The following is a 24852-nucleotide window of genomic DNA, read 5'->3' as shown; positions in this document are numbered from 1 at the left end:
GGAGTGCTTGAAAAGGCCTTTAAAATGGCAATATTAAATGTCGATTACATTCAACCTAAGCGAGATATGCTGCAAAATATTGATGACTAATGTATTTTAAGAAAAATTGGGAAGTAAATTTTTAACCCCTTATCCTCCAGAATTTAAATACATCGTTTTTCTTGTACAATACTTTTTATTATAGTGTCATTTCTATGTTCAAAAAGTTGGACGGGTTTAAAATAAATGGTTTTTGAAAAAAATAAGATCAAATTATAGAGCGAGTTTTAAATTTTCTTGAAAATCTTCTTTTTTCTCCATGTAACTCGAAAATAATAAGAGATACGAAAAAAAGATATCGAACAAAAATGTAGGGTTTTTTTAGTTTAAAATTTTGTTTTTATTTTTCACTGTATCTCTTACTGTTTTCAAGTTACAGGGAGAAAAAAGAAGATTTTTAAGAAAATTTAAAAATGCGCTCTATACTTTGATCTTATTTTTTTTTCTAAAACCATTTATTTTAAACCCGTTCAACTTTTTGAACATAGAAATAACACTATAATAAAAGGTATAGTAAAAGGAAAACGACGCATTTAAATTCTGGTGGATGAGGGCTTAAATATACTTCTCATTTTTTCTTAAAATACATTAGTCATCAATTTTTTTGCTGCATAACCCGCTTATTTTGAATGTAATCGGCATTTAATATTATTCATTTTAAAGGTGTTTTCAAGCACTACAAAAGGTATTGGTAGCATTATACCCCTAAAATCAACCGATTCTCTGTTATTTCAAGTTGAATATACCGTTTTGAGCATGCTCCTAAAATATAAACTCTTTTTCACCTACCATATCTCTGTTTGTATTATAACTAGAAGATTTATTAAGGAACTCTTTGTTTTCTTATAAGCTATAAAAATGTTATATTTAGTCTTTTTAGTGAGATGCATAGTTTTTAAGGTATTCGCAAAAAATCGTCCGAAAAGGTGTCATTTTTAATGAAAATGGCCAATTTTCAACCACGAATAACTCAAAAAGGAATAACTCAAAGAGGAACAGTTTTTGCTTAGAATTAGGTTCTATAGCCACTTTTGTGGTTAGTGTAACCGAAAAAACTTCCACCCCCCAGAAGGGGTGGGAACCACCCCCAAGGTAAAAGCGCACATCGTTATAGGGTAGACTTTGCATTAGGAGATAAGTAGAGGCAATTCCCAAAATTTCATTAAAATCCATGCAGTGGGATAGAATTCGTAGGTAATATCCTATTCTTGCTTCCATTGACTGGCGTAATTGCTGGTTCGAAGTTTACTTCAGAAATTATTATTTGATTTTTTCCTACATTTACGGCATATTATGCGAGAGGAATGCCGATAATTATTGGATTTTTTGATTGGTGTGTATTGTGTTACCTTCGTCAGCTGGGTCTTCATCTGCTACTTCGCATTCAACTATAAGTGATTCGTTTTCTACGTAATTTTTTTCAGCATTAAGTAGTTCTTTGTCAAAATTCATTAAATAATCCATTTTTTCTTCGGTATTTGGTTGTGATTCATTTGTTTCATTTACGTTTAATTCTATCCTCGATAGAAAATCACTATCAGTGTTTAATGCACCTTTTTTGTATACAACATTGTAGTTATATTCTTCTAATTTGAGGCGCCATCTAACTAATTTTGAGTTACGGTTCTTTAAGGAAAATAACCATTGTAATGGCTTATGGTTAGTTACAATTGTAAACTTACGACCAAAAAGATAAGGGCGAAAGTATTTCACTGCCCAAATAATCGCAAGTATAGACGAAGAGGCAACGCTGAGAAATCTCTTTGAATTTACTAAAGCTAAATTTTTCACAGTTAATTACTGTGATTGTGTAGAGAAACATACTGCGGTCGGTCAAGCGAAACGTAGAACAGGGGTTACTGAGAGGGTATCAAAGTTGCTTTCCTACGAAGGTAATTAAATCCATTTACTAAGGCTGAAAATCAGTACACACATTCTAAATTGAATATAAATAAAAGTTGTTATAGTCGGTAAGCTGTATGATGGGACAGAGACGGTCGGTCGGCCCCAATGAATGTACAGGGTTATTCACTATATTTCGACCCCCTTGTAAACTGCTTTATTTACAGAATTAGAAAAAAATGTAAAATATAAAAGTTATTCGATTTTTTACTTATGATTTTTTGACATATATATCGTACTAGTGACGTCACCCATCTGGGCGTGATAACGTAATCGACTATTTTTTTAAATGAGAATAGGGGTCGTGTGCTAGCTCATTTGAAATGTTATTTAATTTCATATGCAGTACTATAAACATTAAGATCATTTTTTATAAAGGGTGTCCAAAAAAAATTGAATTATTAATTAAACAATTAATTTAATTAAAAAAAAATTTTTGAACACCCTGTATAAGTAATCATAATTTAAAAATAGAATAACTTTTGTATTTTACATTTTTTTCTAATTCTGTAAATAAAGCAGTTTACAAGGGGGTCAAAATATATTGAATAAACCTGTACATTCACTGGGGCCGACCGACCGGCTCTGTCCCGTCATACAGCTGACCGACTATAATAACATTTATTTATATTTAATTTAGAATGTGTGTACTGATTTTCATCCTTAGTAAATGGATTTAATTATCATCGTAGGAAAGCAACTTTGATACCCTCTCAGTAACTCCTGTTCTACGTTTCGCTTGACCTACCGCAGTATGTTTCTCTACACAATCACAGTAATCAACTGTGAAAAATCTAGCTTTAGTCAATAGGGATTTTCATTCACAGTCATTTGTTTCGGGCTTCTGTCATGTGTCACATAATATTAATATATCTACGTCATACGTTATTGGTATATAACAATGATACAAACCAGAGACGTATGACGTAGATATCTTAATATTATGTGACACATAACAGAAGCTCGAAACAAATGACAATCGATGAAAAGCCCTATTCAAAGAGATTTTTCAGCGCTGCCTCTTGGACTAGTAGTTCCTTCTAAATTGTTGAGTAGTTGGATTATTTTTTATTTAAAGTTCGACTAGCATACGCTATAGGTAAATCAGATCCGATTTTTCCTTGGCTCAATACAGCCCCTAGTGCAAAGTTGCTTGCATTTGTGGTTAAGTTAAAGGGCTTGGAAAAATCAGGGTACTGTAATATTGGGTCAATAACAAGGAGATTTTTGCATATTTCAAAGCACTGAGAATAATCTGAATCGTTTACGTTTATAATTGAAACTTTTTTGAGACGAGAAGTTAAAGGTTTAGTTAATTTTGAAAATTATAAAGTAGAGAAATAAAGTAATAGAGAATTAGTAATAAAGATGAGAAATTTGACCTAGGCTGTCTGTCCGTTTGTCCTTACGACCGTCGAATATAACTCCTTCGTCATTAAACCAGTTAGAACGACAAATGAGGTGTCAAATGAAAGCTAATAATTCAAGGATGGTAGTAAAGTTGAGAAATTTGACCTAGGCTGTCTGTCTGTCTCTCCGTCCGACCGCGAATAGAACTCCTCCCTCATTTTAACAGTTAGAATGACAAATGAGGTGTCAAATAAAAGCTTATAAGCAAGGATGGTAATAAAGATTATTCATTTGACCTAGGCCTGTCTGTCCGTCTGTCTTTACGAGCGCGAATATAACTCCTTCGTCATTAAACCAGTTAGAACGAAAAATGAGGTGTCAAATGAAAGCTTACAATCCAAGGATGGTAGTAAAGTTGAGAAATTTGACCTAGGCTGTCAGACCGTCTGCCCGTCCGACCGCGAATATAACTCCTCTCTCATTTTAACAGTTAGAATGGCCACTGAGGTTTCAAATGAAAGCTTATAATCCAAGGATTGTACTAAGGGTAAGAAATTTGACCTAGGCTGTCGGTCCATCCGACCATGAATATAACTTCTCCGTCATTATACCAGGTTGAATGAAAAATTAGGTGTCAAATGAAATCTTATAATCCAAGAATGGCACTAAAGGTGAGAAATTTGACTTAGGCTGTCACTCTGTCCGACCGTGAATATAACTCTTCCGTTATTATATCAGATATAATGACAAATAAGGTATTAAATAAAAGCATAATATAATCCAAAGATGGTACTATAGTTGAGAAATTTGACCTAGGCTGTCTGTCTGTCTATCCGTGGGACCGTGAATATAACTCCTTCCTCATTATTATAACAGTTTGAGTGACAAATAAGGTGTCAAATGAAAGCTTATAACCCAAGGATGGTACTAAAGTTGGGAAATTTGACCTAGGCTGTCAGACCGTCTGTCCGTCCGACCGCGAATATAACTCCTCCGTCATTACACCAGGTAGAATGACAAATGAGGTGTCAAATTAAATCTTATAATTCAAGGATGAGAAATTTGACTTATTAGGCTGTCAGTCCGTCTGTCCGTCGTCTGAGAATATAACCCCTCCGTCATTATACCAGGTATAATGAAAAATGAGGTGTCAAATGAACGGTTATAATCCAAGGATAGTACTAAATGTGAGAAATTTGACCTAGGCTGTCTGTCAATCTGTCCGTCCGACCGCGAATATAACTCCTCCGTCATTATACCAGGTAGTACAAATGAGGTGTTAAATGAAAGCTCATAATCCAAGGATGGTACTAAAGGAGAGAAATTTTACCTAGGCTGTTTGTTCGTCTGTCCGTCCGACCGCGAATATAACTCCTCCTTCACTATACCAGCTAGAATGACAAATGAGGTGTCAAATGAAAGCTTATAATCCAAGGATGGCACTAAGGGTATGAACTTTGACCCAGGCTTCCGGTTTTAGAAATGCGACCAGAAGCACTGTTTTAAAGTCACCGGAATAATACATGTGATAATATTATTCGAGGCGCCTTCGCAAGACGAGAACAAATATATACTTCCGGTTTCATGTGTGTCTGTCCGTCTGTCCGTCTGTCCGCGAATACAACTCCACCGTTATTCATACAGATAGAATGACAAATGAGGTGTCGAATGAAAGCTTATAACCCAAGGACGGTATTAAAGATGAGAAATTTGACATCGGACTTCCGGTTTTAGGGTTGCAACCATAAGTACTATTTTAATGTCACCGAAATAGTTAAAGCGATATATCATTTGACGTGCCTTCTCAAGATGAAAACAAATGTAAAATTTTGATTTTTATGTCATTTACGGTTAAAAAGTTCTTACCAGAAGTGCCATATTATAGTCGCAGAAATAGTACATGTAACACATCAATCGAAGCGTGTTGAAAACTCGAGTTTGAATCTATAGTTCCGGTTTTTAAGTCATTTCTGTTTGAACAATGGTGACCCAAAATTTAGTAAAAATGAGTCAAAATTAGTAAAAGCGTATATCCATCGACACAATGTTACACGAAGAGTTCAGATATCGATTTCCAGTTCTACTTTCGATTACTTTGGGTGAAAACATAGGACTTACGATGTCCAATTACTTGTTATTTTACAAAATTTGTTTGCAAAGTTGATTTTTTCCAAGTTATTGGCCATTGAAATTATTCAGTTTCATTAAAAAATCTCACGTTTTATGACCCCTTTTCATGAATAATTTAACAAATTTTAATTTTATAGAAAAAATCATTAAGAATAAAATTGTAGTAAATAAAAAAACAAAATAACTTGCGTCGGAAAGACCTATAAAAACCCCATAACGACTGAGTTATTGCTGTTTAACTGATGAAAAGGAGAACTATCAATATCAAACAACTCCAATCGGGTGCAATTTTTTGGTAAAACTTAAAAAATTTCTTTTAAAGCCCATTAAAAGACCTTTCCGGCGAGCTTCGACAAAAGTTTTTTACATAAGAACTGACTGACTTATGACGAAAATAAAGTCAAGCTCTCTGTTTTTTTTTTAAATATAAAAAATTAAATCACCGTCATTGCAATACTAAAACAAAAGAAGAGCTTTCCACTTAAAATTAACTTTATTTAGGTATAATTGATACGATCCAAATAATTTGACTGGTTTGCAAAGCTTAGTTTAGAAAGAATAGTTGATTAAATCAAAAATAAAATTTTTATAATTAAAAAAATGCATTTTCCTTAAATAAATCTAAAAGTATTGTTTAAACAATTTAATAATTCATAAACAAATAGTGCACTAGAACTTTTTAATACCTTTCATATAAAGATAGAATTATCTCAATATATGCCATAGTTTTGGCGTTATTTTATTTATGCCTGGTTGCACCAACAGATCTTAAGCTCCAGTTTAGCTAAGCTCTACTTATGGATAGGGCCTCCTTGAGTATCACTTACGTTGCACCATAATTTTAGATTCTTACCTGATTATCAATTATATCTATTATTATATTATGGTATTCTTATTGTAATATATTATAAATATATTATATTAATTCTTATGATATTCTCGACTTAAGCTTAAGATCTGTTGGTGCAACCGGGCATTAGACTTTTACATTGGAATTTAGCTATGCCCAGAATCACGAGGAACGGTCAAGACGTGAAATTAATAAAGTTATTTAGTGTTTATAATTTGTGGAAAATCCAAGCAGAGAATACACCGGGATATACTGTGATCCAAGTATTTTGTTGTTCAAGATGTTCAAAATTTATCTAAGCGTTCCATAGTAACAGTATATTAAAAAAATCACTTTATCACTTTTTCTCTTTTCTTGATTATTAGTTTTTATTGTATAGTATGTATATAAATTATTGTAATCACTGAATACATAGTTAGTGAAAAAATAATCATATAGTCGGTTCGCTAAACTCAGACACAACTGTCTAGTGATTTTAGTAAGTAATTTTTTTGTTTTTGGCCAATTTTGTCAAAATTGACAAAATTACTAACTATTTAGTAATTATTTTTTTGCCAATTTTACGAAATTGGCAAAATTACTTACTAAAATCACTAGCCAGTTGTGTCTGAGTTTAGCGAACCGACTATATTAATTAATTGTTATCCAAGATTATACAAGTAACGGTTATCCACGAACATTCAAAAGCCATCTCCATGTTAATGATGACAATGTCATTGCCAACTAATGTTTACATCTCCATACCCGTGAGAATTTGACTACACGAAATTTGCTGTGTAAAGAAAGAAAGGTAGGGATAACCGTAAACTATTTGAGCCTACATATGACAAAACTAATTAAAATGACCTTATCAGTTAACGAGTACAGCTCTTTTAGATAACAAAAAATGAAAATATTATGTTGTCACTATGTTAGGATTGAATATACTACATATGTATGTAAATTCTTTAGAGAATTTCGCGAAAAGAATAATGGATGATTATTCGTTTATGTATAAAAAAAGTTGATAGGGACTCAAATTTTGCAGAATATTTACAGTTATTTATTTTCGTAGTTACATTATTTAAAGTATATTTTTTTCCGAAAAAGAATCAGTTATTTTCTACCATCCTAACAAAAGTTCTGTGATTATTTAACTGTTTTAGGATTGGAGGACCAACTACTTAGCGTAGTAGTTCGTAATGAGCGACCGGATTTAGAGGAACAACGAGAACACCTCATAGCGGAAACTAGCACGAACAAAAGTCTTTTATCGGAACTAGAAGATTCTCTTTTAAGAGAACTTTCCACCACTACTGGTAATATGTTGGATAACGTAGAGCTGGTAACCACCCTAGAAAATACCAAGACAAGAGCAATCGAAGTAATGGAAAAATTAGCACTGGCTAGCGAGACCTCTAAGGACATCGATAAGTTAAGAGATGGATATAGAGCAGTAGCAAAAAGAGGTGCAGTGCTTTTCTTCGTTTTATCAGACATGGCTGGTGTCAATGCTATGTATCAATATTCCTTGGAATCGTATTTAGAGGTAACTATTTTGAACTATTTTAAAATGTTTTCTTCTTCTTGTGCCGTCTTCTAACAAAGGTTGGCGATCACTTTTTTAAACGCTTCTCTGTCTTTTGCAACGCGAAGTATCTGTTAATCACTGAGGTTAGTGCAATCTCTGATATTCCTCAGCCAATATTTATTTTTTCTTCCCAAGCCTTTTTCCCCTCTACTCTTCCTTGCATTATGACGTGTACAGAGAGTATTTATCATTACGATGTACCTATGTGGCCCAGATACCATGTTGTTCTTATTTTAATTGTGTTCATAAGCCTTCTGCCATGTCCAGTTCTTCTTAACACTTCTTCGTTTGAGACTTTTGCAGTCCAAGGAATTGTTAAAATACGCGTATTAGTGCAGTCACTGAAGGTGGTTATGAGTTATTACCTCCGATTTCGTTAAACCTCCATCGATTTTTATGAAAATTGGCGAGTGGTTGGAGGATACCTTAAGGAACAAAGGTAATATAGTGTCAACTTGTGATTTTTGCATTTGAGGGGTGAAATCTGCCTCTTTTTTAAAAATTATTGTTTACATTTCTAAGTGAAGTCACTAAAGGATTTTACCTCCGCCTCATTGAACCTCCATCCATTTTCAGGAAAATTGATGAGTACATATTTAGAGGATACCTCAAGAAACAAAAGTGGTATGGTACCAACTTGTGCATATTTCATTTTAGGGGTGTAATCCACCATTTTTTTAAATTTTTGTAATATATCTGAAAGTGCGGTTACTGAAGGTTTCTAGCTCCGATTTCGTTGAACCTCAATAGATTTTCAAGAAAATTTGTAAATATGTGAAAGTGATATGGTGAATACTTGCGCTTTTTTAATTTTAGGGGTAAGATCCACCTTTTTTTTATATCCCTGAGAAGGCAGTCACTGAAGTTTCTCACCCCCGATTTAGCTGAACCTCCATCGATTTTCATAAAACTTGGTGAAGGTTTAAAGGATAGTTACTTCAAGAAACCAAAGTGATATGGTGCCAACTTGCGCTGCTTTTTGCATTTTAGGGGTGAAATCCACACTTTTTTAATGGTAAAAATGCAGATTTCAGCGTTCTGGTGGAAGTTATCTCGTTTCTTCTTCTTCTTCACGTGCCATATCAGAATTATCCGACGTTGGCGATCACCATTGCGAAGGCTTTTTGATCTTCTGTAATATGGAATAATTGTCCTGCATTTGATATCTGAGTCCATTCACGAACGTTTTTTAACCAAGAAACCTATTTTCTTCCTACACCTTTACGGCCCTCTATTTTGCCTTTAAGTCATTAGTAATATTTTATATCGACTTCCCCTCACTATATGTCCCAGATAAGACATTGTTCGATGTTTAACAGTCTTTACATCCATCTAATGGCACTACAGTCCACATCGAGCCTTGGCCTCCTTCAACAAGCTTCTCCAATCATTTCGATTTACCGCTGTCCTTTTCCATGAACGCGTTCCCAGGAAGTTCCTGGCATCCTCATCGACTTCGTCTTCCCATCTCTTTTTAGGTCATAACAGTCTTTAGCAGTTCTCTATCTTTATTGACGCTCCTTAGTACTTCTTCATTCGTTTTTCTTGCTGTCCAGGGTATCATCAGGATCCGTCTATGAATCAACATTTCCAATGCTTCAATTCTGTTCATGGTCGATACTTTTAGCGTCCACACTTCTGCACTATACAAGAGTACTGACCAAACATAGCACTTAACCATTCTTTGTCTTAGTTCTCAACTGAGATAATTATTGCAAAGGAATGACTTCATTTGCATAAAAATAGTTGTTGTTGTTTATTTGGGTTTATATGACTGCGGACACTAAATCACTATTCTACGTTTTATTTCTGTGTCTGGATCTAGTTGGTCCGTTATCACAGTTCCCAAATATGTCATTTCGTGAACTTTCTCAAATTGGACTCCGTTTAATTGAAGCTTTGCATCGGGATGTGGGTCACGACTAAACACTAAAAATTTGGTTTTGTTTTTTATTTTAATACCCATTTCCTCTCCTGTACTCTGGGCTAATTAGCAAAATTCATGGAATAGTATATTACATACTTAGCGGGAAAGTACTCTATTTCAGCCGAGCGGCAAGGTAATTTACCGAGGTGCGAAGCACCGAGGTAAACTACAGACGCGAAGCTAGAATGAGTTCCCGCGAGGTTTGTATACTATTTTACTCACAATCGGTTAGTAGTTTATGGATTTCTAATACTCACAATCTACCAATAATAATTTCGTTTCAAATATCTGTATCCATTTTCATTATGTGATAAGATGAATTATTTTAAGTAATTTTAACGTGTGAGATCGTTGCTAGGTAACAAAACAGATTTGTTGAATCTGACATTTAGGCGATACACGACGCCATTAATTGTACATATAATCAAATTGTGTTTATTTTACAAAAATGTCTGATAGTGAATTTGAATGTACGCAACCAGAACTGCGGGTAGCTGCAGAGAGAGCTACTGAAGGAATAATTCCTGAAAAAAGCAGGGAGAGGTACGAAAACACCTATGAACTATACAGTAAATGGTGCGTGGCTAAAGGTGTGCTAATGTAACTATTAATATTTATAATTCCAAATAATTTTCTTTTTGTTATTGTTGTTGTTGTTTCTTAATTAAATAAATGTTGAGTGGATTCTATTCTTTCTAAACCATCTTTTAATCAAAAATGACATTGACATTTGCAGGTAGAAAAGTGACAGACGCTAGCCGGGAAAGTACTTTCCCGGCTAGCTGGGAAAGTACAGTAAGTAATAAGTCGCTTCCTGATTACTTCAAAGGTTAGAAATCCGTAAATTACTAACCGATTGTGAGTAAAAGTTATTTACCAGCAATTTTATTGCTGGAATCGAATTATAAGATCCTATATATTAATAATATAGGTATGCAAAGTCCGCAGATAGTGTGCTACTTTTTATAAACAAAATGGCGCCGACAAATCGTATTTTTTTCAATTATTGCTCTATAACTCCGAAGATTTTAACTTTACAACAAAAACACCCAAATAAATGTTCACCGCAATTAAATTCTGCATAGACATATGTTCTTCCTGATTTGCTCCGACGAAAATTTTCCTCGGAAAATGCGGGTTTTCCCTACAAAAACTTTAAATTTCAAATAAAGTTTTAGGTAAGTAATTATTAATTAATAATTAAATAACTTGGTGAAATCAAAGCTCTCTTGGTATTGATTGTAATTCCAGAAGCCGGTGAAAATTAAACGAATATTTTAGCAAAAATTCAATTGTTAATTAACAATTTACGATCGCACTAATAACCAAAATAATTATGATACATTGATCAAACTTATAAAGATTATAAACATGAGATGCTTATTTAATATTTTATAGACAAAATATAAATTTTTCGTTTTTTTGCATAATCTTTAAATTTTGAAAAAAAAAATAGTTATAATACGTTGGTCTAATTAGTAAAGTACAAAGAAAGGTTATTTACCAGCAACTTGATTGCTGGAATCGAATATTATGATCCTATATATTAATAATATAGGTATGCAAAGTCCGCAGATAGTGTGCTACTTTTTTTATTAACAAAATGGCGCCCCCAAATCGAGTTTTTTTCAATTATTGGTCTATAACTCCGAATATTTTAACTTTACACCAAAAACACTCAAATAAAAATTCACCCCAATTTAACTCAACATAGACGAATGTTTTTCCTGATGTGCTCCGGCGAAAATTTACCTCGGAAAATGTGGGTTTTCCCAACAAAATCTCGGATTTTCAAATAAATTTTATTGTGCAAGTAATTATGTATCAATAATTAAATAACTTGGTGAAATAAAAGCTTTCGTGGTATAGATTATAACTGCAGAAGCCGGTGAAAATTAAACGAATATTTTAGCAACAATTCCATTGTTAATTAACAATTTACAGTCGCAATAAAAACCAAAATAATCATGAGACATTGATCAAACTTATAAATATTATAAAGATGTGATGCCTATTTAATATTTTGTCGACAAAATATAAATTTTTTATTTTTTTGCATAATTTTTAAATGTTTTAAAAAAATAGTTATAAACAAATTAACATTTCTCAGAAATTCTTTATTATATTCTAATTTTAAAAAATACTTAAAATGCGCATTTCAAAGGTCTTGAAAATAAATTTTTCAAAAAAATTTTACAACCATTTGCAAAAAAGTTATGAAACAGTAAAATAAATATACGATTGCTCCGTTGTTTATAATTTGTTTTAATTGTTTCAAAGCTTAAAAGTGAGTCTGTGGTACAATCTAATTACTCACAAAAAATATCAAATATTAGTTCAATGGTTCTATTTTAATCAAAGATTAAAAATATTTTTTTTTGTAATTTTTAGCGCGAAAGTAGGCTTGATACAGAGCCGGAGATGTTCACTCGAAGCGACTGACAGGCTTTAAACTCGCGCGAGTTGTGTATGTGTACGGGTAAATACATAATACATAGCTACGGTACTGTATTAGTATACTTTCGCGCGTGTAAATTACAAAAAAATATATATTTATAATCTTCAATTAAAATATAACCATTAAACTTATAATTGATATTTTTTGTAAGTAATTAGCTTATACTTTAAACTCACTTTTACGCTTTTAAAGAATTAAAAAAAAATTATAAACAATGCAGTAATCGTATGTTTATTTTGCTGTTTCATAACTTTTTTGCAAATGGTTGTAAGAAAGTTTTAAAACATTCATTTTCAAAATATTTGAAACACGCATTTTAACTATTTTTTAAAATTAGAATATAATAAAAACTTTCTGATAAACGTTAATTTGTTTATAACTATGTTTTTGAAACATATAAAGATTATGCAAAAATATGAAAAAATAATATTTTGTCGACAAAATGTTAAATAGGCATCTCATATTTATAAGATTTCAAAGTTTGATCAGTGTATCATAATTATTTTGGTTATTATTGCGACCGTAAATTATTAATTAACAATTAAATTGTTGCTAAAATATTCGTTTAATTTTCACCAGCTTCTGGAACTATAATCCAAACCAAGAAGGCTTTTAAGTCACCAAATTATTTAATTATTGGTAGATAGTTACTTATCTAAAACTTAATTTGAAAATTAAAGATTTTGTTGGGAAAACCCGGATTTTCCGAGGAAAGTTTTCGTCTGAGCCGATCGGAAAAACATATCTCTATGCAGAATTTAATTGCGGTGAATTTTTATTTGAGTGTTTTGTTGCCAAGTTAAAATCTTCGGAGTTATAGAACAATAATTGAAAAAAAACACGATTTTCGGGCGCCATTTTGTTTATAAAAAAGTAGCACACTATCTGCGGACTTTGCATACCTATATTATTAATATATATAATCATAAGCTTCGATTCTAGCAATAAAATTGCTGGTAAATAACTTTTCCCAAAAATGGCCTATTCTCCGATAATCAGCCCAGACTACTACCTCGTGAATACGATCTAGCAGAATTTGGAGACCTTCAATATTATCTGACCGAATTACTATATCGTCTGCATATCTAATCACATTAAGTAGTTCCCCGTTGATTTTTATTCCATATGGCTGTCTCTCAAGTGCCTTATTAAATAACTGGTCCGAGTAAACATTGAACAATGTTGGCGACAAAATGCAACATTGTTATCTCCAATTTTTACGATAGCAGTTTCATTCCAGTACAAATTTTTAATGACACGAATATCCTTGTCATCTATTCCGATATTTTTCAGTATTTGCATTAATTTTACATGCTGTACTTTTCGAATGGCTTTTAGAAGTCCACAAAACATGCAAATACATCTTTTCTTTGGTCATGGCATTTTTGTAGTAGGATGTTAAGCGAAAAAAGTGCATCCCTGGTTCCCATAGCATTTCTAAAACCAAATTGGGTATCTTCGAGATCTTCTTCGCATTTGCGTCTAATTCTGTTGTGAAGTACTCTTAGAAAAATCTTAAGAGTGTGGTTCATTAGGCTAATTAATCGATATTCTGAGCATTTTCTCGCATTATGTTTTTAGGTATTGCGACAAAGATGGATTTGAGCCAATCTGTGGGAATCACTCCAGTGTTATAATATTGAATTAAAAAGTCTTACTACTACTTTTATGTTATCATCCTCTATTAGTTTTAGCAACTTAGTTGGTATATCATCTGGACCACAAGCTTTTCTAATTTTAGCATTATTTATAGCGTGCTCTACCTCGCATTTCATAATTTCTAAGCCTTTAGTACAATTTTGGTAGAATTTGGCAATATTATTCCTGTCGTCTTCAAATACCTCTGATATATACAGCTGCCATTCTTTTCTTATTTCGTGCTCATTTACAATAATTTTGTTATTATTGCCAACGAGCACAGAGGAAACTCGTTTTTTTTTTAGATATGTTACTTATTTCTTTTAGTGTTTGTGCACATTAAATAAGTCGTGTCTTGATATCACATCCTCCATTTCGTCGCACCTTTCTCTCATCTATTTTTCTTGGGCTAATTAATTTGATCTCCTTTTTTATTCTTCTCTGCAGGTGTCTATATTCTGTTTCATTAGATTTTATCAATTGACGTTGTTCCATCAATTTCAAGATGTCGTCTGTCATCCATCTGGATTAAGTTTTTTCTATGATCATTGTTTGTGGAGATTTCGTTAACTTGGTTTTTAAATACCCTCCAGAGTTCTTCTGGATCTTCTAGTTGTTCTCCGATCTTCTTTATTCTATTGTTAAATTCTTTTTAATGTTATGTTTTATGTTTATATCGTCAAAGTTAAGTATCAGATCCAATATATGCCCCAGGAAATGTAGTGACTTTTTAGACGGCATTTCGGAAACGCTCATTTACAAGTAAATAGTCTATTTGAAGGGTTTGGGGGAAAAAGGTAACAAGCCACAAAAGTAGAAAATGGAGAAAACCCAGTTTGAAACTTTCAATCAAATCCTTAAATCAGAGTTTTTATTATAACACAACAATATTTTTTTAAATGAAGCTTTATTCTGAATATAAGCAATTTACAAACTAAAAAAAACAAACGGAACTCTTAACTAAAAGAGAAAAAATATTTTTCTTGAGCAACGTGGCTTACTCCTTTTTTACAAAAACATTGTTGTAACTTTTCTTATCTAAGACGATGTTTCTATTTTACTCGTCCAAGTAAAAACTCTCCGTTTCCGGATCTTCTGCGAGGTCTGTTGACTGTTGTCGAACGCCCAGCTCTACGTAAATGTCGTGATAAACTAAAGGAATATAAGGCATGAGTTCCCTTAAATTTTTAGCTTATTTTCGTTAAGAGGTACAGATGTGGTATATTTTGGAGAAAGATCTCTTAGATTTATTCGATTTCCATCTTTTACTCCTCGCTTACCAATATTGACCGATTTAAACTCTTCATTTAAAAAGTGTTTCACAAGCATTGTGTTGGGTTTATCCGCCTCAAATCTAAAACATCTAACTTGACTAAAACGTAAAGGTTCTTTTTCGTCTGTCGTCTGTTTTTTGTTAGTTTGCCTTTGCAGCTCGTCAAAGGAAATAAAATCTTTTTGTTGCATCTTGATAACTTCAAATGGATTGGTTTTTTTGGCTTTTCTTATAACGTCGCACCATTGATTGGGATGATAGATTTGTGCCGTAAATTTCTTTTTCTTCTCAATTAGGGCGAAATCACAATCTGAGGGTAAGCACGTATGCCCACTTACAAGAAAACGATGTTCGATAGTCAAAAACTGTTTTTCTCTGACTAGTTGCATATATACTGACATCAGAGCCCAGTTTTTATTTTGACCCCACAGTTATCGGTGTAAATGATAAGCTCTTTATTGTCAGTATTTGATAGGAACATTTCGATATATTTCAGTAGTGCACTGGCAATTTCATCACTACCCCTCTTTGCCACATTTTCGGTCCAAGTGAACATATACCCCTGCTCTCTGTTGCAGTTATGGATGCCCAAATTGTACATCCATGCCTTTCTCAAATAAAATGCTTTTCCCACAGTCAAATTCGGCACTGGCAATGCCTGTTGTAAATCAAATGAAATTACTTCCTTTTCATCTGTTAATTTGGCATGTGCACACTCTTTTATCAAGTCCTGTTGCATCGCCTCAGCCCTTCTTTTATGCAACTCTAACTTTAACTTAATTTGTTGACATTCTTCAGCATTTTCTTTATTTGATTCGAGCGAGACATTGTATGAATCGCATGTTTGGCATGTATCCGTTTTTGGCAGTTTAAATCCTATATTATATTGCGAGCAAAAAACTCTTCTGTAATAATTTTCTTTCACTGGGACAATATGTTTGGTATTGCACCAAGGTATATAATAATCTGTATATAAAGTTGATATAGACAAATCGTGATTGATGTAAGTGCGGTTGGGGTTATCTTGCCTGCTGTAATGGCTGGAATATTTGGGTATTGCTTGAATATGTCGATGGATGGACAGAATTCTCTCTTCAGATATTTTGTTTTTTCTGTTCCTATGTTTTCCTCGCTTATCAGTTTTTGGAGTAGACTTTTCTTCCTTTATTTGGCAACAGATATTATATATCCGCTTTTTTGACTGCTGGAGACCATGAACTGCCAAAAATTCAGATTTGCATACTTCTTTGTCGGTGGCATTAATCTTTATATAATATTTAAATGATACACTTCTACAAGATGTTTGGCGTTTGATTTTTTTTGGGTAACTTCTTTTTTTGGGAATGCATTTTATTCTAACAAATAAGTAGTTATTTTGTTGCTGTCGAGTCCCCAGATTCCAAAATGCATGAAAAATTTCTTCTTCTTTCCCCATCAGGCTTGTTCTACATTTGTGTTTGCATTTACATGGTTCTCCAATAGCTTTAGGTTCCATTTCAGTCCCTTGGTATGTTTTGTACCCATGACCCAGATTTCTTCTTGTTTTCTCCCGGTCCCTTTTCTCAGAATGAACTTTTCTCCAGCGTGAGGGCGTTGAATTTTCTGGAAAACTTAGATAACCTCTAGAAATATCTTGTTTCTGATCCGAGGGATCGTTGGACTCATTTTTGTCATGAAAAAAAAAGATGTATAATTTTGTGCAATAAGGTAATAAGCCACACACATTTTTCGTAGAAATTCTGCTAGGCATATGAACAAAAATACTGCAGCCGGAGATATAACGCAGTACACATCGTAGTTACACAACATTACTGCGTTATGTAGACGTATTGTACGTAAAGGCAACAATACATATTTCGATACATAGGTAAAATATGAAATTTAATATTAAGCTTAAAAATAACAAAATCTTTTGCTAAAAATGGGAATAAGCCGCATAGAAATAAACTTACCAATATATGTGTAACTCCTTCTGTTGAACAGTCACTTTCAGTAACACTGTAATCTTTATCATTCAGATCGTCATCTGAATCAAAATCAGAGAATTCACTTCCACTACTAGTCTCAAAATCAACTTTTCTTTTGGCTCGGCGTAATTTATAGTCATTCACCTTGAAAATCGCCTGTGGCATGTTCCTTTTCTAACCAAAAAGTTCTGAATTTTGGCAATTGTTAAGAAAGAAATTCGCGTATAGAGGCGCCATCTCTTTATCAATAGCTGAAATAATTGATCAGCAGTTTCGTTGCACACTTGCAGGTATCTTTTAGAGTAAATCTAATTTTTTAGATTTATGTGGCTTGTTACCTTTTTCCCCCAAGCCCTTCATTTGATTTCTTGAAAAATCAGGGTTACTGCCATCATCAAATGAAGCTTTCTAAGTGTATAGTCGTCGCTTGGGTAGTTTATACCAGGTGTTTGCAATGATCATATCGTTTTCTTTACAAAATTCATACAATCTCTGTCCTCGATCGTTAGGTTGTCCAAGACCATAAGGTCCTATAGTCTGACCTCGTCGACCTTGACCAATTTTTGCATTGAAGTCGCCTATAATATATAAAATTTCATGTTTAATCTCATTTAATTAAATAAAATAAATATTTTTTAACATTTACATGCATGATTTATAATTTTAATTAATTTATCAGCCCTTTTAGCAACCACCGCTGTAATCGAAAATAATGAAAAAAAATTTTGATTGAATATTTTCGCGACAAAACTAATAAAATTTATCTTAATATATTTTTGTTACAATTAATGTTTGGCAAAATACCACAATAAGTCACAAATAAAAGCAGTAAGGTATGTGGAATACTTGGATTACAGGGTGTGAATATTGCTATGAAATTAACAAAAGAAAAACGTTATATTTTATACTGCTTCGCATAACATTGCGAAACCTAATATTTTAAGAAAGAAGATATCGAAAAAATCCAAAAATGTAAAAATATACAGGATGTTCCATTAAAAAGAAAAGATAAGTTTGTTTCATCCTTTCAATACGGGTGGCCTGGTATATTTGGAAATAATTTTTAAATTCTGAACCTATCCATGTCCCAGTTTCGTCTAATTAAAATTTTTTCTTATCTCTTACTACAAACGAGTAATTGTACTTCTCCGCACCCTTTATATATACAAAATCTCTGCTACAAAAATTTTTCCAAAAAAATGTTATTGGTTTTTTTTAGAATAACTCCGTTGATTTTAATGATATCAGATTTATCCGGCAGTCAGTTTAAAAATAATTGCAAGGGCTATAATATCGTTTTAAATTTAATCTTCTAAATCGATCACCTTTTAAAAGACAAAAGGTTAAATGGCCCCGGTTAGATGGTACACACAGTAAAATTTAGGTTTAAACGTTTCTATCTCGGTTATTTTTTATCATACAAAAATTAAAATATAACTTAAAGCTTAAGCAAACGGAAAACTAAAATTTAGTTCTGTAGGATTTTTTTTTATTAGAAATAAACCGCATCAACCATAAAAGGTTATTAGCGTTGGTACAATGATACATATTAATTTGATACAAAATATAAACTATTTTACAGTTTTTTTACAGAGTTTTTACAAAGTTCATTTTAATTTATGATTGTTCTGAAACGTAGCACTCAATTTGGTTGTATAATTTAGTTTCCTTTAAAAACCTAATGATTTTGTCACAATCCGCACTATTTAACGAACACTTTATATCACATGGTAGTCCACTAGCTTGTCTTTGCAGATGATATAATGGACAGTCTATAACAATATGACCTACAGTTATATTGGTGTCACAGGAGTAGCACATTTATCGGTTTTTTTTTTAATTTTGGTTTTCTTGGGAAACATCTCTATCTTCGGAGTTATCATTTTCAGTTTGATCTAGATTTAGTTGACGACGTATTTTCTTCCTTATTCGTGTAATTCTAGATTTAATGCGTCTGTCTTCGAGTTTGGGGTAGATTTCTGTTAGCATTGTTAATAGTCCTGTTATGTTTTTCGTGTATTCTTGTGCGATACTTAATGGGTTGGGGGAACCGTGTGCATCATCTAGAAAGCTGACTACCTCTGTATAGTTTAATTCAAACAGGGTTGAACTTTCATCAATAAATTCCTTTGCAGGTTGGATAAGTGATTCAGTAGAAACTGTTTCTCCAGTTTTTGTATCAGATTTAGTGACTCTTGGCTTTTTTTGTTGATCTTGCTTTAGGTATTGTAAAATCTATTTCTGTGATTTCTACCGGTGGTGAATTATCTGGAGACGATATTTCAGAATGAGAACGTTTCGGTATAGTAATTTCTGTAGGGATTTCTTGGGAATCCATTACTTCACCAGTGTTTTCTGTTTGATTCTAGACAGAGTGATTTTTGTCTTCAGCTGTTGCATTAAAGGAAGAAATAGAGTCTTGATCAGTTTGGGATGTAGGTATGGACGAGTTTGACTGGATGGCCGTATAGGTACATGTTGAGGCGATATGACCAGATTGATGACAGAGATAGCAAGTGAGTCCATCAGAAAGAAAGATTCGGTAAGATGTATTATTGAATTCAATAAGAATTGATTCAGGAATAACAAGATTGTCGACAGGTATATAGTACACCTACCTACGAAAGCTTAATACGTGACTATATTGAGGATCTTGAATTCCCGCTCTTAAGAAAGACATCGGTGAAAGAAGATGAAAGCCCTTCTCGGCAAGATATTTTTCGAGGATGTGATGAGGAATAGACGGACAGACACTAGACAGCAGTAACCTATTAGAAGGAGTGACTAATCTTCTTGCTCTTGATAACATTATCTCCTATTTTTATACCTGCGTGGTCTGCTAAAAAGTGTCAACAACTTCTTTGCTGGAAAGGTAGATGCAGATTCTGCCGTTAGAAATTCGTGATGAAAAAAGTACATTTTTGGGTTGTACTAGTGATCCTATTGCTGTAACGTAGTCTTCTAATTTTAGTGTGTCTACTGCTGGGATAATAATGGCTTGTAGTTTTAAAGGGAATGTAACTGCTTTCTGTTGGGTAATTGTAAAGTAAGATGGTGTTTGTTGATCGGGTAACATTGGAGGACCCCTGTAGTCAGAAGTACCAGCTATCGGATAAAATTGTTAAATACTTTTTATTTTAATTTCCATATTTCGTTTCATTATATTGTAATTGGGTCAGTACGACTCTGTCAATTACAAAGTATTTAACTTATCGAAGATGGGCCAAAAAACAAGTTTTTGTTAAACACCTTTGAATTTACAAAACTGTATGACTAGATTGAAATTCTATAAGATTTTGATGAAACCCTAAATATATTGATAAGACTACTTACGGCAATCAAATCACAACTAATAACTAAACTGCTGGTTAAGTTTCTTATAATTAATTTAAAGATTTACTATGGTAAAGCGATGAAAAACTTCGAGACTTAATTTAGGTGTACTTAATCAACTAAGTTCAGGACCGCCCTCATCTTCTGTAGGATTTCTTACGTATATCAAGTATTTTTGGAGTTATTATCATAAGAAAATGAAATTTATGAAATTTTTAAAAATTCTAATTTTTTTAAATCATATTTTTTTGAAAAATGTAAATTCTAAACCAGTCAAGATTTTTGAGGTCATTACATCTGATAAAATTAACCTTCCGATGACGAACCTTTTTTTGTTACACGGATGACCAAGGGGGGGGGGGGAATGACCCAGGTCAAAAAAGTCAAAAATGACAATTAACAAAAAAATTAAGTTTTTTTATGGCATGGACTTTATGTCCTTCAGCCAGTCACAACGTGAGTATTTGTGTCATGTGTAGTGTGTATGTTGAATAAGTGTTTTGTTACTTTGCAAAGTCGACGTCATTAGCGTAATACTACCTAGAATTAGACATAATAGACTGTATTTTACTAAACATCAACTTCAGAATATATTTATTTTTCGTAAAATATAGGGAATTTTTTTTTATTTCACAATATGAGGATATCTAGAATGATATTAAAGTCAAATAAAAAAATAATGAGTTAAAAATTTAAAATACTTTTGAACTTAATAAAGAAAAACATACGCTGGGGTCATAATTTCCCCCGCTTGGTCATCCGAAGGTTAAGAAAGTTTTATAGGGATTACTATAAATTTCAGTTATTGTTAAAATGACGTATGTTTTATTTTTCATTTTTTCCTAAAAATTCGAAATGGTCCTCTTATTTTCATCATAACTTGCTTATTTTAATACTATCGACTTCTTTTGTACCTTTTTTGATAGCTATTTATAAGTACTTTAAAAAATTTTTGGTAGCTATATTTAATAAAATGCATAGTTTTCCTGTTGTTTAAGCTTGAATACTTAGATTTGGGTACTTACTCTCCGAAAAAAATATACATTCAATTACATATAACTCACTTTGTGTATGTATCAAAAGGTTTTCATAGTAACTTATTATAATATTATATAAGAAATATACCCACTGCTGAGGAGGAAGGAGTCTGAAGAAAGTTCAAGAAGAGCATACCAAAATTACATAGTACCAGACGTTACATACAGCCAAGTCGCAAATAATAATCAACAACTGAATCAAATTACTATACAACCATCTGATATACAAGAGTTAAAACAAATGATGAACGGTCTCATGGAGCAGATGAGCAACATGCTTAACCTTCTTACCACCGTCGTAGCAAAGATGAAGTGATGGCGGACAAACTAAAATTTGTGATCTGGAATGCGAATGGATTAGTCCAACACAAACATGAACTTAGTTTGTACTTGACAAGTCATAAAATTGATCTAATATTAATATCAGAAACACACTTCACAAAAAAGAATGTCATAAAAATTCCATACTATACAATTTACCATACCATGCATCCTGATGGAACCGCCCACGGTAGCACTGCAATCATTATTAAAAACACAATCAAACATCATCTCGCATTTTGTCTTGCAAAAGAATACATACAAGCCATAAACATAGTTGTAGAAGACTGGACAGGCCCCATTACGTTCTCTGCGGTTTATTGCCCTCCAAAGCACAAAATAACAAAAGAAGACTTTAAAGAGTTCTTCGACGAACTAGGCAACCGATTCATTTGTGGCGGTGACTATAATGCCTAGTATCAGACTTGGGATTCTAGACTAGATACGACCCGAGGAAGAGAGCTATACAAAGCAATAAACTACGATAATCTAGAAGTAGTAACAACACGAAAACCAACGTACTGGCTAACCGACTTAAATAAAACACCCGATCTTCTGGACTTTAGCATAACTAAACTAAGTAACAGGACCTATGTGCATGCGGAGTCATGTTATGAACTTTCTTCCGCTCATTCGCCAGTTGTTATAACACTAAATAAAAAAATTCTCCACAGGGAAAAACCATGTGCATTGCACAACCGAAAAACAAACTGGAACATCTTTAAGCAACTGGTGGAGGAGCGATTTCAACTAAACATTCCCCTAAAGACCAATGAGGAGAGCGAACATGCAGTAGAACAGCTAATCTTAGTTATACAACAAGCTGCCTGGGACTCAACAATACCCAGTAACAATGAAATGAAGAGTCAATACACTTCAATATTAATAAAAAAGAAAATAGAGAAAACCCAAAAAAGAAAACTCAGAAAACAGTGGTAAGCAACTAGAGCGCCACAAAAAACGCAGTTGTACAATGCTGTTAAGGAGCTAAAAGAAATGATAGCAACAGAAAAAAATCTACAATTCAGTGAACACATAAAACAACTAGATACAACTGAACAAACAAACTACTCCCTATGGAAGGCTACCGAAAATTAAAAAGACCAAAATACAATATACCACCATTAAAAAAAGAGCAAGGCGGATGGTTAAAAACACCAAAGGAAAAAGCAGAGACATTTGTAAACCACCTAAGAACTGTATTTATTCCCAATGAAACAACTGACCCCAACCAAGGGGAAACAATAAACCAAGCACTTGAAGTAGCATAATACCTAGAATTACCAGAAAAAAGATTCAAAAAACAGGAACGCAAAAACAGCAAAAACAGTACGACCCAATCACAGGACAAATATTACAAGAACTGCCGGAAATAGGATATACATATCTAACACAGTTATTCAATTCAATCATGAAAATCAGCTATTTCCCGCCACAATGGGAAGTAGCCGAAATAACACCCATTTTAAAACAAGGTAAACCACCTGAAAGGGTAGAATCATACCAGCCCATCAGTCTACTACCAGTGCTATCCAAAGTGTTCGAAAACTTTTATTAACAAGACTAACACCTCTCCTAGAAGACAAGGGAATAATTCCAACTCACCAATTTGGATTTAGGCAGAAACATTCTACCATTCAACAAGTACATCAAATAGTAAACAGATTCCATAAAGACCTCGAATCATCCAGATATTGCTCAGCCCTGTTCATAGACATAGAAAAAGCGTTTGACAAGGTATGGCACCAGGGGTTGCTCTATAAGCTAAGGAGTTGTTTGCCTCTAAATTATTACACACTACTTAAGTTATATCTTACAAATAGACGCTTTAGAATCAAATACGACAATGAAATATCAGAACTCCAACCCATAACAGCAGGTGTCCCCCAGGAAAGTGTACTGGGTCCTGTCCTGTACCTACTCTACAATGCCGACCTTCCAACATCACCTGCTGCAACAACAGCTGAGTTTGCAGATGATGCTGCGATCTTATACTCCAACAAGAATCCACACATCGCATCAGAACTCATACAAAATAACATAACTGAAGTTGAAAAATGGTTACAAAAATGGAGAATTAAACCAAATGAACAAAAGTCGATACATGTAACATTTACAACCCGTAGAGGAATCTGTCCACCTGTATGTATTAACCGCAAACAAATACCACAGAAAGATGGTGTCAAGTACCTTGGGATTCACCTGGATAGAAAACTGACCTGGAAAAGACACATGTTTTCCAAACGAAAACAACTGGGCCATAAAGTGAGAGATACACTGGGTAATAGGAAAACAATCCCAGTTATCAACACAAAATAAATTACTACTATACAAAGCGGTGTTGAAGCCAATTTGGACCTATGGGGTAAAACTGTGGGGAACAGCAGCAAATTCTAATATAGAAATTATACAAAGGTTTCCTATAACTATATTACATAACGAATAAAAAAGTACAGGGACGGATTGCGGGAATACCCAAACCACCTAGCAAGGAACTTGATGCAGATGTGTACAGTGCGCAGGTTAAGACGTAAAGTGCCTAGTGATCTAGTGTGAGCCAAAAACAAGTGTACTGCTAATTCGTGTTTTTCCAGAACCAATAATAGTTTAAAAAACTCATACAGAAGTAAAAACTTCAAGTTGTATACTGGTATAAAAATTGTTTATTAAAACTTCATAAAAGGTCGTGCAAAACGTTTTCGTTCTAATTCAGAACATCTTCAGTGCATTCTGCTAAGTAATTGCACTAGCACACTATTTAAAATGGTAACTTCATGATACATGGTCTATATGATGACTAACGAAGAACATGCTTAACCTTCCGATGACAAACCTTTTTTGTTACACGGATGACCAAGGGGGGGGGGAATGACCCCAGGTCAAAAATATCAAAAATTACAATTAACAAAAAAATGAAGTTTTTTTTCTTCTTCTTTTTTTAATGGCATGATTTTTATGTCATTCAGCCAGTCACAACATGAGTATTAGTGTCATGTATACTGTGTATGTTGAGTAAGTGTCTCGTTACTTTGCAAAGTCTACGTCATTAGCGTAAAA

The 24852-nt window shown here is 33.2% G+C and overlaps 1 protein-coding gene across 1 annotated transcript in view; it reads left to right on the top strand.

Moving 5' to 3' along the window:
- LOC114336768 (dynein axonemal heavy chain 10) overlaps positions 1-24852 on the top strand; it is an 863661-nt gene that overhangs the window by 702479 nt on the left and 136330 nt on the right. Inside the window, exon 53 of the mRNA XM_050648469.1 lies at positions 7417-7799. Coding sequence (XP_050504426.1) covers positions 7417-7799 — 383 coding nt within the window. The remainder of the gene's footprint in view (positions 1-7416; positions 7800-24852) is intronic.

Source organism: Diabrotica virgifera, chromosome 4 (genome assembly GCF_917563875.1).
Source record: "Diabrotica virgifera virgifera chromosome 4, PGI_DIABVI_V3a".
Taxonomy (NCBI): Eukaryota; Metazoa; Arthropoda; class Insecta; order Coleoptera; family Chrysomelidae; genus Diabrotica; species Diabrotica virgifera.
The sequence above is the reverse complement of the archived record's forward strand: the minus strand, read 5'-3'. Positions and strand labels throughout refer to the sequence as shown.